The sequence below is a fragment of the Rhipicephalus microplus genome, chromosome 2, assembly GCF_043290135.1.
Source record: "Rhipicephalus microplus isolate Deutch F79 chromosome 2, USDA_Rmic, whole genome shotgun sequence".
In the NCBI taxonomy this organism is placed as follows: Eukaryota; Metazoa; Arthropoda; class Arachnida; order Ixodida; family Ixodidae; genus Rhipicephalus; species Rhipicephalus microplus.
This window is the reverse complement of record NC_134701.1, coordinates 188,619,030-188,644,478: the sequence shown is the minus strand read 5'-3', so window position 1 is coordinate 188,644,478 and position 25,449 is coordinate 188,619,030. Positions and strand designations below refer to the sequence as shown.

Genomic DNA, 25,449 nt, shown 5'->3' with positions numbered 1-25,449 from the left:
CTAAAATTGATAATTTTTGAATGAGTATTGCTTCGATTGCCCCCACTGCGATTGACACCACCATTGTGACATTTATGCAGACTCGACAGTCGGAAAAAGACGCTTGACTGAAGTCATGGGCGACTCAAAGGCGGATAAGAGCCGTTTTCACGACGAAGTCTTGAATCGAAGCACTTCCACGCTACCGAATACGACGTTGGTTCAGATTTTGTGTGCTGTACTGCGTAGAATGAACGAAGAAGTTTCTTTTCACATTTCGCAACCACAGAGTTATGATGACCAAAGTCGACGCCGTGTTTGTAAATCCATTGTGTTTACACAAAGACTTAATTTTTTGTTTGTTTGTGGCTTTGAGAAGCCGGAGATCTCAAGAAAACAAAAAGCAAACTAATTCTCTGTAACAAATAAAAACTTCACGGCGGAAATGGCTAAGAAAGTCTCGTTTTTTTTTTCTATCCCTTCATGTTCTTTTGATTCCTATTGACCAAAACGTATACCTTTAAAACATTTACCATAGTATGTTGATTAATACATCAATTAACATGTAGTATTGTTTTAGGTGGAAAGGTTTCTACTTTCCTATGGGTATACGTTCCCAGAGGCCAATATTAAGACGCTGCGTTGCACTCCGTATTATTTTTCTCAAGCTGGGGTTTTTAATATGCAGAGATGTTTGAGTCGACAATCGTTTGCACATTTATTCCCTACTATATAAATTCTAGCACTGAGAAGTAAAGTACAGGATCCTGAATCTCGCTTCGAAACATATACTCGGCTCCTATTGAGGAAACCGGCCCTAGCGTGAGCGAAATGAATGAAAATTTTATGAGTACCATTAGAAAGTGTGCAGTGAAAGTTAAAGGGAGGGTAGTTAGACAGGACACTAGCAAGCTGTCCCAGGAAATGAAGAACATTCTTCAAAAACGTCGAAGCATGAAATCTTCAAACACAAGCGATTAAATACGATTGTCAGAGTTTGTGAAGTTGATTATAGGCGTAAGGTATCCGATGTAAAAAGGTGTAAGATGGAGAGAATTGAACATGCTCTAAGGAACGGAGGAAGCATGAAAGCATGCAGTGAAGAGAAAACTTGGGATATAGGCACAAACCAGATGTATGCATTAAGAGACAAGAAATTTCAAGAAACTACCAATATGAGTAGGACGGTTAACGTAGCGGAAGAGTTTTGCAGATATCTGTGCAGTAGCTGGGACAATAAGAACTTTAATGTAAGATCTAGCAGTACCCAAGATTAGATCTCACCAGTAATGATAGAAGAAGCCAGAAAAGCCTTGAAGAGCACGGAAATAGGCAAAGCTGCTGGTGAGGACAACGTAACATGAAATCTGCTGAAATACGGAGGACAGATTGTGTTAGAAAAACTGGCCACGGTGTTTACGAAGTGTCTCCTGACATGGAGGGTCAATGTTAGTATCATCTTAAGTCTTAAGAATCTCGGAACAATGTTAGTATCATCTTAAGTCCATAAAACGGAGGACGACAAGGACTTGAAGAATTACAGGCTGATAAGCTTGCTATCCGTCGTATACAAGCTATTTACAAAGGTAATTACTAACAGAATTAAGACAACATTAAAATTCAATCGACTAAAGGTTCAAGAAAGATTTAGTAAAGGCTACTCAACAATCGACCACACTCGTACTATTATCAGGTGGTAGAGAAAAGTCCAGAATACACCCAACCACTATGGATAGCATTCACAGATCACTGGAAGGCATTTCATTCAGTAGGAATACCAACAGTCATGCAGACACTGCGGAATCAGGGCGTCGACAGAGCATATACAAACATCCTAGAAGAAATCTACAGCGTATCAACTGCCACGATAGTGTTCCATAATGAATTAATGATTGATATGTGGGGTTTAACATCCCAAAACCGCCATATGATTATGAAAGACGCCGTAGTGCAGGGCTCCGGGAATTTCGACCACCTGGGATTCACGCAAATCTGAGCACACGGGCCTACAGCATTTTCACCTTTATCTAAAGTGCAACCGCCGCAGCCGGTATTCGATCCTGCAACCTGCGGGTCAACATACGAGTACTTTAACCACTAGATCTCCGCGGCAGGGCATGCTCCATGAAGAAAGCGACAGAATACCAATAAAGGAGGGTGTTAGACAAGGAGCTACGACTTCCCCAATGCTATTTACTACGTGCTTACAGAATGTTTTCATGGCCCTTGAAAGGGAAGAGTTAGGGATACGAGTTAATAGAGAGTATCTTAGCAAGTTGCGCTTCACCGATGACATCGTATTGCTGAGTAACTTAGGCGGCGAATCGTCATTCATGATTACTTAATTAGACAAGCAAATCAGAAAGATAGATGTTAAAGTAAACCACGGTAGTAATTACGGAGCCGAACCATGAGATTGAAGTAACTACAGAATAAGAATGAGGTGGAGCACATCACGAAAGCATTATCAAAATATGAATAGTAGATTGCCGCTATCCCTCAAGCAGGCGCGTAGCCAGAAATGTTTTCGGGAAAGGGGGGGGGCGGCACATTACTTTGATTTCGGGAGGGGCACCCCCTCAAAATGACCATTTTTCGCTGTCTATGCTATGGCGACAAAATTACGGGAGGGGGGGGGGGGCACATGTCCATTGTGCCATCCCCTGGCTACGCCCCTGTCCTCAAGCGGAAGGTATATAACAGAGGAATCTTACTGGTACTTATCTACGGAGCAGAAACCTGGCGGATTACAAAGGAAGTTAGAGTTGAGGACGACGCAGCAAGCCATGGAAAGTAAAATGATAGGTGTAACCTTAAGAGACAAGAACAGAGCAGAGTTCGTCAGGGAACAAACCGGGGTTAAGGATATATAGTTGAAATCAAGAAGAAGAAATGGACATGGGCCACGGGCACGTCGTGCCTAGGCAGGATAACTGTTGGTTATCTAGAGTAACTGACTGAATTCCAAGAGAAGGTAGGCGGGTGAAGGGGAGGCAAAGTTAGGTGGGTAGATGAGATTGCAAAGTTTGCGGGTATAAAGTGAAGGCAGCAAGTACAGAACCGAGTTGACTGGCGGAACATCGTAGAGGCTTTTGTCCTGCAATGGGCGTAGTCAGGCTCATGGTGATGTGAATTTGTATATCATGGCAGGGAACAGAGCTAACAACCTCAAGTTTAGCAGGGCAACTCCACAACAACTAAGCCATCATATGGCGGGTAGCGTCGTCTTCCCATAGTTTACAAGTTAGATATATTAGTGCACTTGCTAGCATGCAATCAGCGTAAAACCTTTAAAACCTTCCAACGAGAATAAGCATCAAAATTTGTGGGTGCTGACGTCACCTTGTACAACTCGAGGCAGGCCAGACCCGCGACGAGCGACGTGGTGGTAGCGATGGCCGGAATAATCTTTCCTGCGATGAGCTTGCTCTTGAGCCGGTCTGCTGGTTCGATGTCGTAGTTAGCCGCGCGAAGGTTGGAGGCCGCCACGATGAAGTCCATGTGGAAGTTGCTGTCATCGTCCTTCTCGAAGTCCAGCGTCTCAAGGTGTATGTCTTCGAGCTCATCTGAATCGGGCAGTTCTTCGAGCAGCTCGTTTAAGCGCTCGAGGTCTGCACGTGAGAGAGGAAAAAGATTCAGGCACTCGAGTCGTTCTTGATGTGTATATGCGAACGCATCATTGTAACGAGAGCGAATGAATTATTACACCAAATATAGGGTGCCACTATATCAGTCTGCATATGGTAACACTAGCAAACTTTCGCCAATAACGGGCGACCACTAGTCAATGTAGGTCAACAATTTTGCCAACATTACACAAAAGCAGACAATGCTGGTAGTGTGCCAGTGAAAACAGTAAAAGGAGTGCACTGGCGTGAGCACTCATATAACCGCTAGGTTGTTGGCAGAGATTAGCACTTGCTCCAGAAAGAAAAACAAGTCACCGGTAGCACTAGAACAGAAGCTACACCGTAATACGTTCCCATAAAGGACCTTCCGCCGACTTTTCATGAACATATTTTTCTGCTTCGTCATCGTTACTGCGTTCACGCGATCAGCTGAATAATCGTATATTCACTGCATACTGGCCATGATTTTTTACAGGTAACTTCTTCTAGCTGCATGCAGTGTGATCTCTCTAATGCGATAGCACTGCCGAGTCTTGTCATTTGGGCGTAATTCGCGAACATTGCTTTATTAGGGCCACCGCCATTCCTACGCAGTTTACTTTCACTTCTCTTGTGTACACGCTTGCTCAGCATGAAAATGGAGACTTGTTTACGTTTAGCATACGTTACCTGGCTTGAATCTTTGCTGTACGTGGTTGCGCTCTATTTGAGAAATACGAGCATTCAAAGGCGAAAAAAGAAAAAAAAAGGCAGATGTAGTAACTTAAACACGCACCGTCTGGTGGCACTGCAACGTTGGCATTGTCGGCGGCGTTGTTCGGGTCTGGGATTGGTGGGAGATTGAGCACTGGAACATCAACATCTTTGAGCATTTCGGCGATCGCCTTACGGTCTGTATTGTGCGGAATGCCAAACATTGTGGCGCGCAGGTTCGCTGCAGCCACGATGTAGTCCATGTGCAGGGGCTGCGACACAACGCGGAGGTAATGTTACTAATCGAACAAGGATCGCGAGCATTGCATTGTATTATGAAGAAGAGCATATATTACGTAATCAACATTCATATGATGATAGATTAAACCAGTGTAGCTGTATTCGGGGTTTTCCTGTGAGGTCTGTTCATTCTTATTGCTTGATCTGGTTATGGGAAAACGAATATAAATTCTTGATCAGCACATGCAGTGAGCTTAGACGAAACGCAGTGCATGCATATGTTTTTGCACCCGGAAATGAGCCACTTGTGAAGTTTCACACGCGTTATTAATTATGGCCTGGACTCTTTGAGCATGTTTTTTTTTCACATGAAATTTAGTCGAAGATAGCCTATTTCTTATCTACCCAATCGACCGTCCTTTTCTAAGACCTTTGCTGAAATTGCATCATAAACGAGCGCAAACTACCTCCGCCTTCTGTATCATCTCACAAGCACCATGCACATGTTAAAACACAAATACACACACAAAAACACAGAAGCGGTCGCGCAATGTTTACACTCTTACGTTGTTGGGGTCGAATTCGATGGGGTGAGGGCACCGCTTGAAACCAGACCAGAACGGAGCACCGGAGCTCGTGATCTGAGAGGAAAAGAAGCAGTTGCGAAGGGTAAAGCCCGCTATTAATTCCTTACCAACGTTGATAGCGGTCAAGCAAGAAACGCATGAACTCGCAGTGGAAACATAACTGAGAATTATACTATACGCTCCGATCACACTCTTGATGCAATCGACGTCATATGTTCCCCTAAACCACATACCACCAGTTACCAATACATAGACTTCCTGACAGCGCATAAAAATAACCAATAAACACGGAGTAAAAAAATAACCCGTAAGCACAGACTTCCCGACAGGTACAGCGCAAAAAAAGCCACCGATAAAAGTGGGCTTCCTGACAAGTTACCACGCAACAAAGTTTCTGGTTTCATATATTAGAATCAAAGCGGTTCGTTAATGCTAAAAGAGCTTCAAAATGTCTTTTCTGACCATGTTTTTTGTGTATTTAGCTTTACTTACGCAGCCATCACTCTGATCCAAGCCAGTTACAGTACGTTTGCTAAAACAGAATCATCTGTCAATCTAGGCTTAGGTATTTAGCATTTGTATACGGCCTTCCTTCGACAAATACATTCAGACCTCGCACTTTCGTTCACTTCAAGTGCACTGCACTGCCCTTGAAAAGAGAGCCCTTACGTGGTTCTCGGGATATTTGAGGAGCAGCTGTCGTATCTCATCGTTGTACTGTTGCTGAAACCGTAGCCGGGCGAAGGCAACGCAGTCGTCGAAGACGGTTGCACGCTCATCGACAATAATCTTTTTTATCTCCTCCAGCGTCACGACCTGCGGTAGATGTGTAGACAAACAATTACTTATGTATACCTTTTCTAGTGAAAGACGCACCTGTAGAGTATATACGTGTTGTTATGGTACCACAGACGTGCATGATAATTGCTTTTTAATTGACAATTGTACAAGTATGAACCCTAAACCTTGAGCAACATTGGTGGGCGCTGCGGATGGGGTCGGCCGTTTCAAGTACCCGGTGCCGCTAAAAGTGGATGAACAGACAGTACAGACAGACAGAACAAAATGTTTGCGTCGAAGGTCCCCAAGAAAGACTATAGTCTTTAAAAATTGGCCCCGTATCTGCATGTTAATCTGCAAGTGTCCTTGAAAGACAGCAGTCTTGCGCGTGGAGAGAGTGAACAACACATTTATTTGGTGTTCTGCGCAAGAAAATTGGTGAATGATATTCTGGACACGCCGCGTTAGAGAGCCTCGAGCGTGCAGCGTAGGCGAACGAACGCATCAAGTCACGTCACACATGAGACTGAGCGCCATCTGGCAGTTTTCTTAGAAAACGAAGCGCGTGGCTCTGAGACGGGTGTGCGCGCCCATATCAGAGGTGATAGGGGGTAGAACGCAAGGCGACGGGTAGGTGCCACCACCGTCTCGTCTTAACAAAGCGTTGGAAACACTCGCCTTTTCGTGTAAGCGTTGCATGGTCAGCGCAGCGTGATAAGCGCTACGGTCCTTAAAATTATTTATGTATGTCTTTTCTAGTAAAAGACGGAACTGCAGAATATGTACGTGTTGTTATGCTGCCCCAGGCACGCGTAATAATTGCTTTTGATTGACAATTGCACAAGCATGAACGCAAAACGTTGAGCAACATTGGTGGGCGCTGCGGATGAGGTCGGCTGTTTCAAGTACCCGGTGCCGTTAAGAGTCGACAAACAGACAAATGTATAGAATTACACACACACACAGCCTAATATCTTTGCGTCGAAGGTTCCCAAGAAAGACTATCGTCTATTAAAACCTATTTTTACTCACCTTGCGAGAAATGCAGGCGCTGTTTGCGAAGTATTGTTAGCGCGCGCACGTGCCAAACAACTTGGGAATCGTTTGCACACTGCACCAAAAAATGAAGGGCAAAGCAGTTTCTTACCTGGTGGTTCAGTTGTAGCTTATCCAATAGTGTAGGCAGAAACTCGGGGTCCCTGAAAAGTGAGTTCGTTCATTGTAATCTACTGGCTGTAATCACAAAAACTGAGACTAATAAATGAAAAAAAAATATGTGTCACGGGACAATGAAGGCATAAAAACACTAAAGCCACAGTGAAGAGAAAGTTTGAACACCACAGCAATGCAGTGTACTAAATGTGTGCCAATAACTAAGCGAGTATTGACGCTGAGACAGTACTTCTCAGATCTAGAGTTCTATGTAATCAGTGACCTCCCGAGGTCATTTACTAGTATAGACAAAGAAAGGCTGGCAGTTAGCTACACTTTTTTTTACCTATCAGAGATGTTATGAGTATTCTTCGCTTCAATAGCACTGTAGAAAAAACGCTTACGGGGCTGCATCTCAAAGCGATGGCTCTGACGTCAGTCCCGCCAAAACGCGGTCAAATTTCTAATTGGGCGTGACGTCGGCACCACTCACGTTCGGAAAAAAAAAAGTATCGCGCTTTCAGCTTTTATAGTCGCGGCCATTTCAGCGGCAATCAGCAGTCACGTAATGAGAGAGCCTCGATAAACTTAATGATCACAGAACTTGGGTGGGCACACAAAAACCACTGCCCAGAACACGACAGGTTTCTTCACATTTCGCATACGCTATACTGGTAAAATGCGTGCCTCCATTGAACGGCCAACAAGAGAATTTGTGTCCGTTCGTTCCGAGAAACACTAGCCCAGGAAGGCAAATATGAGGCAGGCAAACCACGCAACACGGTGTATAGTTCACTGTGTAAATTAAGACTGCGCTGTAGCTTAGTCAGAAGAGATGGATAATTAAAACGTGGCACGTTGATCACATGCTCCACGGGTCCCAATTCTCCTCAGCTGCGTAATGCGTGTAGGTTTTACGATCAAAGGAAGACGTTATGATAAAAACGGGCGTTTTCCGTCGACAAATGCGACCTCTCTCTCTCTCCACGAGCACTCGCTCTCGATTGCAAGCTCACGAAATTCAAGACGAAGTGCGAGACGTTCATTCGGAGCGGCAGCCAGAGTTACCAGGTCGAAGAGACGAAATTGCCAGAAACGTGATAAAGCTAGCCGGAAAGTGGGCGAAATTTAGCCAAGGGCTGCAAAATTAGCTGATTTACTCACGCGTCAGCAAAAATGACTGCGACGTTTTGTTTTTGTTTTATTTTTTTGGTTGGGGGGAAGACGGGGGGTACCAAATGCGCAAGCCTTTCGATAAAAACGTAACTAAGTACCACCCAAGCTTATCCCAATTAAAACTTCCAGAGATTCCAAGCATTGACTTCAGCAGCCGTGGAGGATGGTGAAATTTCTTATGCTGTTGCGAAAACGATACCATTTAACGCGTTTAGCGTGACCTTTCTCAAAAAGCAAGTAGTGTGGCGATAATACAAATTAGTAGAAGCCGAGGGTGTTCAAAATCACAGTCGCAAAGTATGAAGCATAAATTGTAGTTACTTTGACAATAACTTTTTGCGAGATGCCGCAGTGCGAACAAGTTGTAGTCCTGTGACTGCACCCAAGATAAACTATAAAAGCATTTTGTAAGATATTCAATTTTTTAATTCCGGGAGTGAAAATGCACCCTGTACTGCTTTCGGTTGCCCTATTCGCATGCAATTGTAATTCAAAGTCGCGTTCAACCATATAGGCGGTCTGCAGAATCATGCTGCATGCAGCAGTTCCCACCACACGTCCAGAAGCTTCTTAGTTTGTATAATGAAAGTACGAAACTGAAGTTTTGAAACTGGAAATACGCTTGATCCATCTTGTTTGGCACCAGATTCTCGAATAGCAGCTGCTGCAAAAACACAACGTTTCCACATACATATTGAAGTAGAGAAAATGAAAAAATATCCAAGTAGCCAAGGCATTTTATTCTGCCACCACCAGCCTTATAAAGTAAACGAATGGACGCTAAGTAGCCAAAGCTGAAAACCCTGACTTCCGCGCTGCCGTCGAGCCATTGCAACTTATGCAGCACCTTTGAACCGAACATGCCAATCTCCACTGCGTTTTGAGCGAACATCAGCCACACACTATCACCTGTTCACTTGCGCTCTAACTTGGTAGTTCTCAAATTTCAGAAATTTCGCTTCGTCCATAAGTATAAGGCAAATTAGTGGCAGCCTGGAACATATCTGAGTACGGCTGTAACGTTAGCTTGTGAGGGGCTTCACACTATGCCTATCAATGAGGCCATTTTCCATACCGTTTTTCATACCAATGATGGCCACACACCGCAGTACACTATCGATATTGGAACGGTGACAATTAGTGATCGTCTATTCTAATTGCGATGGCCAGAGCCCAAAGTGCTTGCGTATTTTATTTTTGTTTCCTTTCGTGACCTTTCTTCGACGTTGCGGCCGAACCTACTTACCTTAATGCTTTGATATTTCAGAGGTTCAATTTTGAATCTCTCTAAATGTTTGTATGAAACATCGACTCGCCTTGCAGCAACGCAAAGGCTATAAATGGCATGAAAAGTGAGCATATAGGGAAAAAAAGGTGCGTGTAAAAAAAGATCATGAATGAAACATCTGTGAGCGACAGCGTCATTGTACGACTATGAAACAGGGTAACCTCGTCTCGTCAGTGTAATTCACAATTTCTCCACTCAAGGTAAGGCCTACTTGTCAGCCCAAAAATCTCCCGACGTTCCCCAATTTCGGGTTTTTGATTAAGTCACTTATGAACTTCAACTTACCAAGTAGCAAGTGCACCTGTGCGGCACTATGTTCACGTTCCCGACGAATAAGGGAGTAACGCGCCAATAATAAATCGTATTTTCAACACAATAACGTGTCTGAGAAACACACAATTTTACCAAAATGTTAAGTGATTGTCCACTGCTCGGATTGTTGAATAACGATGAAGACAAATGCGACAAAAAAAGGAAGGGGGCGTTTTTTGTTTTTGCTTTTTAAGTACAACCGAACAGTTTGCTTTTTTTTAGATATAGGAATGTCCAGAAAGATGACGAACGTGCAAGAATAGTAAATATTTAAAATGGGTAAGAAAAAACACGACTAAAATTAACGTTATACGTAGAACAAGCACTCTATCGTCATCATGCTGGGTCAAATTTGTGAGTAAAGATTCCAGAAATGGCTGAGGAAGTGTCGCTATAGATGTGCTTTTTGATATTTCGCGTGAACTGAGATTTTTTTTTTTTTTTGACACTGAAAAAAAATTGTCGCTAGCAGATGCTGGATTGCGAATAATCGAGTACATTCGCTTTTGCTCTGCACTTTATACTCACGTCAAGAACTGGACAGCACTTGCAGCCGACTGCTTGAACAGACCTTCGAATTCATCTCGTGCCCACTGGGAAAGTGAAAATACGATTTCTTTTCATAGAGGATTTTGAGCACAACATCAACGTTCAAACAGTGCTGCAGGTGAATATATATCATGCTTAATTGCTCTCCATACACAATGAAAGGCGCTGTCTTCTCACAGGAGAAAACTGCGCTTGAAGTGGTTATTTCAAATATACCACAAAAAGACTACCTTAAGCCACAGCATCATTTGTCCAAAAGATGCCATCATCCTTTTAACATTAAAGAATACCGGAGTAGACCGAACATTTATGTTGATTCTTTTCTTTTTGTTCACACTGCAGTATAGAGTGGAATTATTTGTCTTGTGACCAAGTGTACTGTAGTAGCAAACATCTATTTTTTCCAAGCTGTAACCACCCCGCTTACACTCCTTTTGCAAAGCAGGAGATTGCTGAAGTAAATAAAGAAATAAATATAAATAAATAAATAAACGTATGTTTAGAATTGACCACCCATCTTCATCAAACACTGTGCCAAGTGCCACTGCTGGTTATAACTATTGCTGTGGCAAAAGACAGTGTAAATGCAAGTCGTTGCTATTGCCTCTTTTCGCGGAACGAGTTTAGCAGCTTGCGCAAGAAAATGCAACAACATTGATTTGTAGTGGCAATGACGGATAAAATGGCTTTTACGTGATCACGTCATGGGTTACGTGAAAGATGAGAGATCAGAATGTGTGAGCTCGACTGCACATGCTTGTACCAGAAATACCGGCAAAATAAGGTTTGAGGAAGTCGCAGGAGCAACACCGCTATTGAGAGAAATTCAAATACAGGGACCGTATGTAGAAAACAGTGCTAAAACTGATCATGAAAGAAGGTGTTAGCCAATAAAAAATATCTCTCGCTAAGGGAACCATGTGTAGATGCGAAGCAGCGGGCGTTAACGCTTACGCTAGCGGTGGCGTTGACGCTGGCACTCATCAAGCGAAAGCCAAGTGAAGGCGCCCTTGACTGAATTCTGAACGCGCGATCCACTGCCTACCTATACGGGATAACCAGTGAATGGTTGTGCAGCTTTAACACTCAGGTTTCTACTAGCAGAGAGCCTTGAAAGGCGAAAGAGGGGCAGGGGAGGGACAGTTTAACGGGTGTCACACGCGGAGAGCGGCGACAGGCTAGGAAGAGAGAGACGTTAATGTGCACGCACTGCGACAGAAGGCGTGACCTACTTGGCACCACCCCAACACCCATGGTCAGGGGAGTGTGGTGCGGACGGAGGGACAGCGTTACACAGGCTAGTCAAATAGCTGCTTCGCATCTAAGAAACTTACAAGCACACACTGCCTGCGTTGGCGTTGCGAAGTGAGATAGGGGGAGGCGACACGCATACGCAATAAAGAAAGGGGGAAAGGGGGGGGGGGGGTTGGACGCCGCAGTACAATGTTGCACAGCCCCCTAGTAGCATGCTATGCATCTAATAATGAGCAGATCGTGTAACCTAATCGCAGTCAGCGAATAACAAGAACACGTAGATAAAAAAGAAAGCTTTATAAACTTGAGTTCTGCTCTTAACGAACTGCTTGCCGAATACCGTAATCCCGTAAACCACGTTTCCGAAGTTACCAACGCAAAGCCACTCCTATGCGCAGCCAGGCAGACATCGAAGCTGTGTGATTGGTAACAAATTTATCAACTGAAACAAAATGTCAAATTTGGCTAGGTTTTACGTTATCTTCTCCCAGGTTCTTTTTCGGTCGGCGCCCACTGGGCATGCGATGCGATACGATAAAATATTCGGCGAAGTAATCTCGTTACCGACTTTAAACTTTATTATAAGCACTACATTGTGATAGAACTTGTACACAAGAACCAATCATTTTTATGGCTAACAACGCAGTACGAAACGATAAATAACGAGGTCACTGAAATATTAATAAAGTATTTCCAATGTGTGTAACAGCACAGTCATTAGGTATCAAGTTCGCAGAATATGTATTGAGTAGTGTCTTCGGGTGTACTCTCAGTATAACGTTGGCCCATGACTTCCCTGCGGCTATAATACAAGCCGTGTTCAAATGAAGAGGTTCGAAACGTCGTAACATGACTTAACGTAAATTCCTACGCTACTCTGGGCAAATGTAGCGAGACATCTAGGAAGGTGATTGGAGTACCCTTCATGAATCAAAGCATACGCCAGCGCCCTCAAGCGCAAATGAAAGCAAAGGCCCTTTTAAAAAGCGCTGCCTAATTGACCCGGCCGTGCGTGTAAGGACAGAGTGGCGCTCATATCACAAAATCCGACACTTGAGGAGCGGCGAGTCGTTATCCAGTTCCTCACAGCGGAAGGTGTTAAAAGGACCACCAATAGTTGGGTGCAATTTTTTTGTGTGTGTTACGCCCCCTGAAAAAACATCTGAAATGGAGGCGCTTCAATTCGGACGACGAACTCAATGACGCTGAAGGACTTCGTCACATCCACAGGAATTCTGGGGACAAAAAACAATTAAACTCGCACATCAATGGGATCTTCGTGATTAGGCACATAGTGTGCACTTGGAATAAACTCTTCGTTGACACCCACATTGTCGTATTGTTCTAATTCGAACACCCCTTGCAAAGGGAGGTCTCATTCAATGAGGTTGTGTCAAATGTGGCTATGTGATAGGTAAAGCTCTTGTTGGCGTATCTGCGGATATTCCGTGTTTTTTGCATGTGCTATGATTCGATAGTGACTACAACAATATATTTGCTGCGCTTCGATGTTTTTTTTTTTTGGTAGCGATTATGTACATTGCAAAATGTTTCTCATACTGCATCATACATGTGCGCGAATCAATGTCTTTTTCTGTGTTACCATTGTTACATGTTCGTATGAAAAGAGGAAATCACTTTACTGGTGTGATGTTCTCTCCACAAGCAGGCATTCATGTTCGTCCAATTTCCTGTGTCAGCCAATCTTCACGGCTCCGTACAAATTCCTATTATTGAGGACCACTAATTTATGCGTGCTTTTTAACCCGGACCATCCACGCTAGCTTACAAATAAAGTCAGAACCAAACAAGTTATCATTCGCTTGAACTGGTAATATGAGGGGCATTAAAAAAGTAAAGACCATTCTACCGTAACACAAAGTATTTTCGTTAGTATGGGCTTCTTTATAGCTCTTTTAGATTGTGCATGCGAAGGAGGAAAGAATCAGAAATCGAAGATAGTTGTTTGACCGCTATTTGCAATGTTCATAGACTTCCGTGCCGCCTAGTGGAATTCAGGAGTGTCCTCTCAAGGATGATCAGCAGGCAGACGCTCCCAATGCTTCCTTATTCGGTGGTGCTAGCCGCAGTGTTAAGGCATTAGTAAGAAACAAACACAAACCACTTTGTATGTTTCGTGCATCAGTGAATGTACCGGACCGTTCGTGACGCGATAAATCTGATTCGTTCCAGCGGGACGCGAAGTTTTCGTGAAAATACGTGGCAATTCGCGCTTTCGATTGTAGCCCGCCGAGTACAAATATCAGCTTCGCGAGATTTTCTGCAGCGACGTTGGATAGTTAAATCTTATCGTCTGACTATTCCAGCTAAAACTCGCCTTGTTTTACATGCGTATAGCATTCGTCAGTGCTTTTGTAGTGCATGAATCCCATAACATTCATTGTACGCGAAAAGTGGCACAGGCTCGCGATTTGCGTTTCTAGACCTTGGCCTACGCTACGCCGCTTGTTTTTTACGCTCGTTGATAGATGGCAGCACACTGCAAGCGATTTCCTTCTTGCCGGGTATTGGAGTGAAATGATCACCGCACCCTCAAATAAACGTGGTGTGTGATGTCGTGTGGGTGTTTATGTGGTGAATGACGCGTTGTTGGTGCGATTGAATTCGTTTGGCGGAAAAAATTCCTCAGATTACTTTCAGCAGTGATGTTCGAAGAAACCGTCTTGACGTCGAGGATTTTTCACTGGACGTATTGATGGTTGTCAACGCGCCGAGAGTGACAGCGACGATGAACAATCAGCTGCTAGCTCACAAACAGAGCTGAACTTCACGTCCCGTCGTGCGTCAATGTTTTTTCATACTCGTAAGTCACTTTGTATTTTTTGTGTAATATACTTCAGTGAGGTCAAAATAAAAGCAAATTTTTTGTGCATTGAATGTATCCCAATTACAGTGGATATTACAAAACGCCGCATGCCGAACACGCTCGAGCTCGACCAGCGAAGCGAAATAGAGCAGTGAAATATGCAGTTACGACTTCTGTCCACGCTAACTTCTCCTGAACTTCACCGGTGCCGTCCGAACGACGTTGTTGCTCGACAAATTTTCGCAATTTTGACGTTGCCAAAAGCGTACGCGTGTTGATACCCTTGTTTTGATCGCGCTAATGGAACCTGCAAAGTCCGAGTGCAAGAAATTGTTAAGAGTCGTTCATGGCTGTGACACACACACACTACTTAATGGGAAGTTAAATGCTTGTGTTCCGTTAAAGAAGCAGCTGCATGTCTTACAGCGCAAGTAATGACGATGGCATTATATGTTTGCAAACTATCGCTACGATAGACATTCGGTCCTGTGCAGTCACGACGATGGGCTACTCGCTAGTGGATCACTACAGCGACAAATCCGTCAGGTAGGCTCGGCACTATTAATCTCGGAGTGTCGTTCAGTTTATACGTGAATTCTAGTTCGTGCAGTTACCTGTACCACGCACTGGATTACGCAAAGCATCGTCGATACGTATGCCCCGACATGTTTGTGGACGCAAAGTGTAGCTTGTGCGAGCGTGAACTAGCCACCCTCCGCCACACCATGTGGGGCGGGTGTAACAGTGCTGTCAACAATGGGAACGGGCAGTGCCAGGACATCACGTAGGTGGGAGCATGGATACGCTCCGACGACTCAACGACGCAACGAAGGGCCATCCAGCGGCTTGAAGAGGCCCTGGCAAAGCAGAGGAGAAAGGTAGCCGAGGCCCCGGACAACTGGAGCGGAGGAGCCCGAGTATCCAACGCCTAGCCGGAGCACAACGTCCTCAAGATCTAGGCCCTGGGACTATAGGACTCTATTAGCCATATTCTTCAGATAGGGAATACCCGCGCCCTGCGTGGCCGGTGACTTCCCGCACGCCGGATGCGTAAATAAATGTTGTTTCTCTCTCTCTCGTCGATACATGGTCGATCAGCCGACACCACCACCCTTTGTACTCCGGCAAGAAATGAGGTAGCGAATATTCAGCAGTTCCTACTGCATGGTTGGAAAAGCACTTTGGTTCAATATGCATTCATTTGACGATCAAGAGTTCATCCGGTGAAAGCGGCTCGGAGAGCACGTCCGTGCGTCCTATCTTTTCTCATACGAGTTCATGGGTTGTTCATCCTTCTGCAGCCATCTGATTGCATGGTGCGCCACCTATAGGCCGTGGTCATTGGGAATAGGCAAAGCAAGGTCAACTTTTTTTTTTGTTACACCCTTTAACATTTCTGAACAGGCGAAGCGAGAAGAACTTCGGATAAATGTATGACTTGGTGACATATTGCGGTGCCTTCCGGAACTTTAAAAAGAGGTTACCATAGGACACTTCAAATTAAAGAATATCGCTCAAACGAAGTCACTTTCTAGAATCACAATGTTCATTTTTCCCTGTTTTCTTGGAGAAAAAGAAGAAATACGTACCTGCAAGGTGTGCTCGATGTTGTTCGGGAAATGCTTGATGGTGCAGACGGGTATCAATTTTTCGGGTGGGTCGTGGGACGACGAGTAGGACTCGGTCATGTCAGGCTTTACAACCTGCACGTTTCCCTTGGTTCCCATTGTGCCCGACTCGAGCAGGGGCTTCCGATAGTACACGCAGCGTCTGTCCATGTACTGACCTGCACGACGTCTCTTAATCAGTCGAGACAGAACGCAGTAAATACGACCGCAGTTCTCACTTTCAAGCAGGATAAATATTTCGCGATGCGCTGTAGGAAGCCGTCATCGCATTTAAAAGCTTGAAGCACGTTTAAGATTCACCTTCGAGTGCGAAACACCACAGCGTTATCGGGCACCATTACCATCGCCTTCTCATTCGTTTGCCATTCTTTCGCTTATAGGTGGGCCCCTTAACCACGCTGTGAAGGTAGAAATGTCTGCGCACGTGACAATGGTTGTGGTAATGTATCTTAGGGTGAGTACTGTGAATACGCATGCGAAGTAGACATCTAACGCGTACCGTACCGAGGTCACACTGTGGCGATGCTGTAGTTGATAATGATAATGAGGCATGGCTCAGCCATTCGATAGAGAGTGACAACTTTAGGCCACCCACTCGTTACACCATTCACGTGATCTGGTGACGGCATTCCTTTCTCCGTGGTGTGGTTGAGGTGTGCAAAGAGAAGCGAAGCGTGGCAAGCAAATCAGATGCGAATGGGTCCTAGTCACGCTATGACGTTCTGCTCTTGAGAAGAGGCTCAAGAGTCCTGCAAATTTGAAGCACTGGGGTGCCTGTCGTAAAATACGCGACTGCCTCGTGCAATGCCCCTAGTTACTAGATCTTTCTCTCCTTGCGTCAACCGGGATGCATGTATGAACAACACCACAGACACTGCACTTGCTGCTACACGATCTCTACGGCGCTTTCGCATCGTAGCATATATAGGCATCGCATTTCGCGAATGCATGTTTCTGTTCCTACTTGAAGCTAGGAAGAGCCTAAAAACGAAGAAAAAGGACTCTCAACTTAAAAGAAAACCATTAAATGCAACGAACAGCAACCAATATTTATCGCCTATGTTCGAACAGGGAAGCTGTTCCAGCTAGTATTTGTTTCTATGAACAACACCAAGAATACTCTGGTACGCATAAATAAATAAAAAAACAGGCCAATAACGTTTTCAGAAAAAAACAATTATTTATAGGTGAGTATTGAGCTGTTGCTCCTGAGCAACAATGGGCACCTACGGTACTACCCCACGTGCAACGCCTCCCAGCAGCAGCGGCCTGGAATAAAGTGTAGATGCACGTTGCACTATCCTAGATTGGGATTTAAATATATAAATTCCTAAAACTTTGGTTTACACCTGCACAAAGGAACTCGCCTTGAGTCGGATACCTAGAAAAGACAATTAAAAGCTAAAAAAGAGAACGTATATTTTCGTTTTGTATAATAAAAATGATCTTTTTAGAGGTAATATTGTGAGAATAAAAAAAGGCATTTAACATTTTAGTAAAAAATAAAGTTTCTTCATTTTTTTATGTCAGAGAGATCGGCGCGCTTGTTCTGGTAGTGACGCAGACGAGAAAGCAGAGCATGAAAGGAGCGCGAACCAGTTCTTGAAGATAATACTTTTCTTTCTCTCCCACACTAAAACATCGAATATAGCAGCTTCGAAAACTTTAAATTACTACAATCGCATGTTTCCATACTTTATTGTACTACCATATATGCCCAATGTTGATCATGAGCAAGAACCCATTCGGTATAAAGATATATACGGTGTAACTTGTGGCCACGCTAATCAGCGTGCTCATAAATGTTCTACAACGCCATCTGAGTTATTTTAAGTATAGCAGATGTCGCAGTAGCTTCTTCTTCCACTGTACTCGAATAAATTTCCTACCGTGTGTGACGCTTCTTTTACCATCTGTGAGACGCTGGAACAAAACACTACAAAAACGCGATGCACTCATATTTACGAATGTTTTAAAGCTCAAGATGCTCGGTAGTGTTTGTCTTTTACCACATATAGCATCAGAAGTGTCGCGCAGCTGGGCTGTTTGCTGAAAAAAAAATACTTTGGGGGTTGTTGCCCCAAAGCAACAGTGGCCATCAAAGGGTTAAACGGGTATTTGTCACAGCCTATCACAAAACTTTAGTAATCATACATGGTTGTGTGCCATAGAAATAGAGTATACCAACTACTAACCACTGGCCCACTAAAAAAGACAAAAGCTAGCACAACAAATGAACGCTTGGTGGACGCTTAAGCGTCACTTGAAGGTGACGCTTAAGCGTCCCCCAAGCGTCCATCAAGGCGGCGAGAAGACCGCGCAATGATGGCAGCCTTACGCCAATGACGACGCGCCCGTTGTCTACGAGAGGAGCGAACGCTTGGTTTCAACGAGTGTTCTGTCTCGGGATTTTCGACACACGTGTGGTGTCCCACTTTGGTTTTGCCCCGAACTACTCTACACCGAGAATAAACGTGGAGACGACCTATAGCATCTAGTAGTTGATGCCAAGCAACGACCTAGAAGCAACAATCATGACTCTGCATGACCTAACTAAGGGCTAGAAACAAGCAAGAAACAACCAGATTAGTCTTCAAAATCGCACAGGTTCGATGTTTCAAGCCTTGCGCGGCTTAGTGAAAGTGTTGCCCTTATTTTGTTAAGCGCGCAATCATGAAATTATATTTACCACAACACCAAATAGGGCCTGTTTTGCACCATGCATAGTAAAATATGACAAGCGCAAAAACGAAAGAATGAACGAGTTTTGAGGGAAGGCCCTTCCCGTCACGGTTTCTGCAAACGCTCAAGCGCCATTTATGGCTCAAAAAGCCACTTATTTTTACCTTGAATGAGAGAGTATAGACATGCCAATAGTTAAGAGGCGACGGAGATGATCTCTTGACACCGACCATTTTTCGGTAACCGCGTCTTACCTGAGACCGAATTCTGAAAGCTTGCCATCGTAAACTTTCTCTACAATTCGCCAGCCGCTTTCGTTAACTCTTTCATTACCGTGGGAAAATGTGCCACCTTTTCTATGTTTTTGTAATTATTTTTCGTAGTAGACATTATCAGTGTTACAGTGCCATGCTATATATCAATGGAAAGCTAAATAAACGTACTTTGTAATGATATTACTTTTGAAAAGAAATATTTGGGGGTAACAAGTGATAATATTCTTGAAAAACAAGATTTATTGAAAAGTGCATAGAACATTTTCAATTCGGTGCTTATTACACAAAATCAGAAAAAAACAAAAATAATGTGAAATATACAAAATGTTTTCAAATCAATGGTCTATAAAAGAAGAAAGTTTGAGCTGCCTAGCTTATAAATCATATGAGTTACAAATTTTTGTTTCTGCCTAGTGGAAACTGCATTGTTCCATCTAGTGCCACCATTATATTTTTTCCCTCTACAAACTTTTCAAACAGAACAATGCAATGAATGTTACTAAATAAATAGATAAATGAGCTGTTGAACCATGGGCATTTTAAAAAATTGTGCTGAATAGAAACTTGGGAAAAAATCTCAAACACGAAACACAACTCTGAACACGGCACCAAAACAGCGTAAGGTATGCCTTTACCATAAAAAAAAGTTGTAAATGTGTTATCAACAAATATAGCTTCTTATTACAATGTCTAATAGTAGCCACAACCTCTAGAACCTATCTCAAAGCTCTAAGTTGTGAAAAAATTCAATTGCCAGAAAGACGTCATTCACGCGAGGGTTTGGCGGCCGGATCGTCAGCCATCTTCGTAAACAAAACAAGCGAACTGCGCTTTGAACCGGCGATAAAAATCGCCGCCGCGCGGAAAAAAAAACTACACAAGAAATGGAAGATTAGTGCTTAGAAAATGCACTTGATGGCACAGCTAGTCCATAGGAGCGCCGGTATTTTTAAATTTTCGCGCGGCGCTTATGGGTCACCGGTGACCCAAGTTCTATAGGCGCGGTAACGAAAGAGGGGTTCAGAATGACCACACCACAAGCCCTCGCGGTGCGGTCGCTGCCACTGCGCATGCGTCGTAAATCGAGCCACCGTTCGCGCTTGCGGCCCGCCCGCTGAAATTCTGAAATAGCATGTGGGCCACGCGGCCCGCGAGGCCCGTAAAACACTGTGTGTAGCTTCCGTGAATTTGGATTCGCGGTCGGTGCTAAAGTGACTTAACTTTTCCCTACGGGGAGAAAACGCTATTCTAAAACGCATATGGCGCCCGCAACAAAAGCAACGTCCGCAGCGCCTACAAACGTAATTCTAAACTTCAGTTAACATCAGGATTCTGCAGTGCGCACGTAAGACTTCTTTGTTTTTATTAAGAGCCCTGCAGTATGGGCATGCCCAGTGTGAAGTCACAAAGTGCGTTATAGTGACGAATTTTATTCACCACTTATATCCCTTCTTGAAGATGAAGTTACCGACCACCTGCCTTGTTTTTGAAGATGCCTGCCCACTCACGTGCGTCCAAGTTGTCCAGTGCGTTGGCCACGCCGTCCAGAGATTCGAAGAAGTCGTCGTTGTAGATGTTCTCCGTCTCCGGACCCACCCTGTCCTCGTGGACTTCGATGTTCACCTCGGGGTTCATTTGAAGGACAGCGGTTGCAGCCCTCTCGGACTTCATTCGCTGCGTGCGGGCGTGAAACATACGAGTGAATAAGTAGTAAAAAAATCTTATAGTACGCTTCCAACAAGCGCACAATTAACCTGGATGGCATCCGGTTCACTAAAAGGAATGAGGGCCGGTTCAGAAAAACTTTTGTAGCTTGGGGCTTCACTGGGCGGGATTACGCAGTTTCGCGGGGTTTATGGTGCACGTGGCTTATGGTTCGAGGAGCAGAGAATGCACGCGCCTCACCGGTCTGCGCGTTCCAAAAAAGTGACGTCATTGCCGCGGCATACGCATTATGATGTACTCCAAGAGGCACGCTGCTTTCTTCTTCGGTCACGTCTGCCGCAGCACTATACGTACATAGATAGGGATGTTTGCTGGTATGGTATAGCCATAAAGGAGAGTGAAATTACTGTTCAGCGGCGTATAAGAGTGGAGAAGCTTAACTCGTCGGATCCCGAAGTAGTTGCCTGGCAATTAGTGGTTGCGTGTAAGAATAAAGACTAGAAGAAGGCTACTAAACATGCTGCAGGAGGCACCAGAGCACAGGGGAGAACGTCTCGCAAAGTGGCGTCACCGAGAGGCTGAGTGACGTGCCGGACCATCTCAGCAGCAACAAAAACAAAGCTCGTCCAATGACTGACTGTACGGTCGAACTTGGCGAAAGCACCAGTACCACTCGGACCTTCAAGACTGATTTCGTAAATAACCCGTTTCGATATGCGTGCGACGGGTGTGAAAGATTGTGGCACATGAAAAACTTGACGTCCTCAAGTACGTCCACGCGTGAAACATTCAGTTTAGCGGCGCCACCTTAGCTCACGCTACCTATATTCTGGCACAACCGAGCTAAGCCAATGCTATTTTTTCCCCTTTTTAAATGCTTGCTCCAATATTCACCGTGTTAAGCTTGGCGGGTATGGTTGCGTTGTCAAGAACGAGGGAGAGAATTCATTTCCAGGCGACGGTGGCAGCACTTTGTCATGATGATGGCCGAAAAAAAAACAGTTCTTTCAAACCTACATGACCTTCAATCATCAGAGGTTATTAACGGAAACCAGAAGTGATTCATTACGACATGGCGCATAATTCGACCACAGTTTTACACATAGTACCCTATAGTGCGCTCTTACTCATGCGGGTGCAGGCCATATTCGAATATGTCCGATTATTCTGGACGTCTAGGTTGTCTCTTAAAAACAATCCCGGCTTAACAACTTTGTGTATAAAGCCCTATGGTCAGTACTCCGCAACTCTGTTGCGTCAGATTTTATTCCAAGTTTTTTTCATATTATCTACGTGGGGTCAAGTGATGCGTTTTTTAATCCGAAAGTGTTTTATGCCGGGGCTCATTAAAATTTTAGGGATGTACTTCCACCACAGAAGCGACGTCTAAAAATAACACACCAGTAAAGTTTTGTTAGAGGAGTTGAACCCATGACCTCTCGGTAGCCAGCAACAGCTGTCGGGCACGATGATCCACTGCGCCGCGGTCACACACTTTGTAGGCTTTAAAAACACGTTTTCTATGTCTACTGGCGCCCTCTCAAAGTACTCCAGCTGCAGTGTAAAATGCTTCATGGCCGTGAGATCCAAGATAAGTTTCTTCAACGCGTAGTTTATACGCGTCCCTCCTATTAGGTTTGTTTCAAATAGGAGAAGTGCAATTCACCTGGATGTAGCTCGGCGTTTCCTTAGCGTTCCCCGCTCACGCTCGCCACGCGAAAAATCGTAGCCATCATCATCATCATCATCATCATCATCATCATCATCATCATCAGCCTGACTACGTCCACTGCAGGACAAAGACCTCTCCCATGTTCCGCCAGTTTACCCGGTCATGTGCTTGCTGCTGCCAATTTATACCCGCAAACTTCTTAATCTCATCTGCCCAGCTAACCCTCTGTCTCACCCTAACCCGCTTGCCTTCTCTGGAAATCCAGTTAGTTACCCTTAATGACCAGCGGTTATCCTGTCTACGCGCTACATGCCCGGCCCATGTCCATTTCCTCTTCTTCGATATGCGTGCTTAATTAGGATAGTAACATCCTAATTAAGCTCTAAGCATGTATTTACCGTGAAGCCATTGATGCTTACTTTCGGCGCAAACAGAATAAAAATCTCAAGCTATAGAAATATGATGTCAATGCATTTTTGGTTATAAATGATGGTTTTCACATGCTTGCAGTTAACGGCACGTCACACGACTCGTCGAACGTGATAGTGCCGTGGTAGTGCCTTGAGAAAGGTTACCACATGAATCAGTACACTGCAAAAGTAAGGTAAATACAGGCAAATTTCATTATGCAGGAGGTTTCATTTATCCAAAGTAAAATATATCTAGCTATTTATTACCCTCTACTTGATTCGAATAGCAAAAACGAGTGGTGTACACCATTGTGTACATAGCGTCTCAAAGGGTTAACTGTCGAACACCAATAAACATTGTATGAGCTCTCTTATATAAATGTACAATAAGCACTAAAGTATACTTTTGTAAGAAGACTGTTTACTTTCGTGTTCTACTGATTCTTGTGACAGAAGGATCATTCATATTTCTTTCCACTTACTACGCATCAAGTTGGCCAGATAACTGACGAACCATTTTTTACTTCGATAGAAATTGCACCGACACACTCGACAAGCTTTTGCCGTTGGCGTCAACGTCACGTTCCTTATGAAGTCAACATTGATAACATACCCCCGTGCATCGTATGTTCTGCCCGCGAGAAAACAAGTACTATCTGGGAGTAAACGACCTCTATCAGAGGTCAAACGAGCGGGCCCATCTCCGTCACTCGGAGGGTGCAGGCGATACCATTACCCCTGTCGGCAGGCCTGCGGTCAAAGAAGAAAGGAAACGCTCCACCAGTCTTTGACAAACATGAAAAGACGTGACAGGGAAAGGGAAGTCTTGCTTGAGCAGCACCTGTGAACATTGATTTTAAGGGCACGGTCACCATCGCTAGCACGCGTGCAATCTCGGCAGCCATGAGTGGGCGACTCGTATATTCTTCTACGTTTTGAACTCTCTACGCAAAGAGACTGTGCAAAAAGGGTCTCTGGAGCAGCCGTATTCTCTTACGCTTGCGTTTCGCAGAGTTATGTGAGATCAGATCCAAAAGAGTCAGCTGCCAGCCTAACTTCGTATAACTTTCCAATTCATTTCCATCGCATTCATTCCTTCGTCGTAGTGGTGAAACTGCCTTTCTTTAGTAGGGTCGCGTTAAGTTTGCGAGGGCCAACATTTCATTATCTTACACGAGGTACGTGCTGTAGTGTGGCCTCACGAAGCAAGTTATCGCGAGCTAGGCAATTAAAGGAGGCGAAAGAATTGGTCCATTTCTCGCAAACATACGGGCAAGCAAGCGTACAATCGATCTTTGAATTGGCAGGTAAGGCCACACAGACACAAGGAATCCCATAAAGACACCAGACGAGCGTTCTGTAGTGTTATTCTACGCCTTACTGTGTCCAGTTTCATGCAGTTTCATGTCCCATCAAAGCTGTTCAAATTATCACCAACAAGCCAACATTGCAACCATCGTTCATGCCAAAGCACACAATGATCCCATGGAGTCATGGAAGCTGCAGACATGCGCTCACACCCAGTGAAAATTATTGGATCAATTTTTGTCCGGGATCCAGTATCTGAGGTAAAAAAAAAAAACAGATTTGCACTCGCCTTGCACGCAACCGCGAGTGGCCGACACGATTGCGTGGCCCACGACCCACGACTCTCCTGCAAAAAGCCTCGTAGGACGCGGGCGCACATGGTCATACGCCCCCTTTAAAGAAGCGCACATATTTGGATGAAGCCGGAGTGTGAGACTTACACCAACGTCCTCGGGCCGAAACAGGAACTGCCTGTTGAGGTTGGACCTCTCGATGACATCCATGTCGGTGACATGGATGAGGCCATCGTTTCCTCCGATGCCCATCATGGCGAAGTTCTTGAGGAGCTCACAGCCGATGGCTCCCGCGCCAACCTGCGCGTATGGCGTCAATATATTGGCGTTAATGAAACAGGTGCTTCCCGGTCATAATGACTAGCAACGCGCTCAAACAGAGTAAAAGCCAGCACAGCACGTGTACCTTGTGTACTACACGAAAAGGTAGATATCACACGCCCGTGTACATATGAACACATCGCTATGGTTTTTACGCATCTCTTTCTTTTCTTTATGATAACGTATCACGCGTACACGTCTGTCAAGAAAACGAATTGATGGAACTTTCGAGGACTGGAATGCTCTACCATGAGTCTGATAAGTTGTCCACGGGCACAGCAATAGAACTTATCCTAGGAGTTTGGCTGCTCTGGACCCCCCCCCCCCCTATTTAAAAGCGCAATATTAAATGTTATGAGAGAATTTAACAAGCCATCTACTACCATACTAGCAGCACTGGTTAGCGCCGGTTCATGTTAGCCAATGTAAGCCAAACGATTGCTAATGTAAGTAAATGCTGGCAAGTGTTCGATAAAGTTGATCAGCTGTTTTTCAGCAGCCACGCTGTCCTTCCCTCTTACTTAAAATGTTTGAATTATCCCCCATATTTTTTTGCTACCACACTGCTCCTTGTTCAGTGCGCAATCTTGGGGCTCCTTCTTTCACTCAGCTTGCGTCTCAACATTCGGGCTGCCTCTGATGCCGACTTCTGCAGCCAACGCATTCTGCATTCACACGCCGGATCCTCCACTTCCTGCCTCCGATTCCGCTTATCTTCGTATGTGCCGA

At 44.6% G+C, this 25,449-nt stretch overlaps 1 protein-coding gene across 1 annotated transcript in view; it reads right to left on the bottom strand.

Annotated features, from left to right (window-relative positions):
• The window catches only part of LOC119169639 (ubiquitin-like modifier-activating enzyme 1), a 49,814-nt gene that overhangs the window by 8,982 nt on the left and 15,383 nt on the right, over positions 1-25,449 (bottom strand). The window contains exons 13-21 of the mRNA XM_075887155.1: positions 24,547-24,699; positions 20,560-20,725; positions 16,056-16,252; positions 10,365-10,429; positions 7,056-7,107; positions 5,798-5,944; positions 5,108-5,182; positions 4,384-4,573; positions 3,322-3,590 (exon numbers count right to left, since the gene is read on the bottom strand). Coding sequence (XP_075743270.1) covers positions 3,322-3,590; positions 4,384-4,573; positions 5,108-5,182; positions 5,798-5,944; positions 7,056-7,107; positions 10,365-10,429; positions 16,056-16,252; positions 20,560-20,725; positions 24,547-24,699 — 1,314 coding nt within the window. The remainder of the gene's footprint in view (positions 1-3,321; positions 3,591-4,383; positions 4,574-5,107; positions 5,183-5,797; positions 5,945-7,055; positions 7,108-10,364; positions 10,430-16,055; positions 16,253-20,559; positions 20,726-24,546; positions 24,700-25,449) is intronic.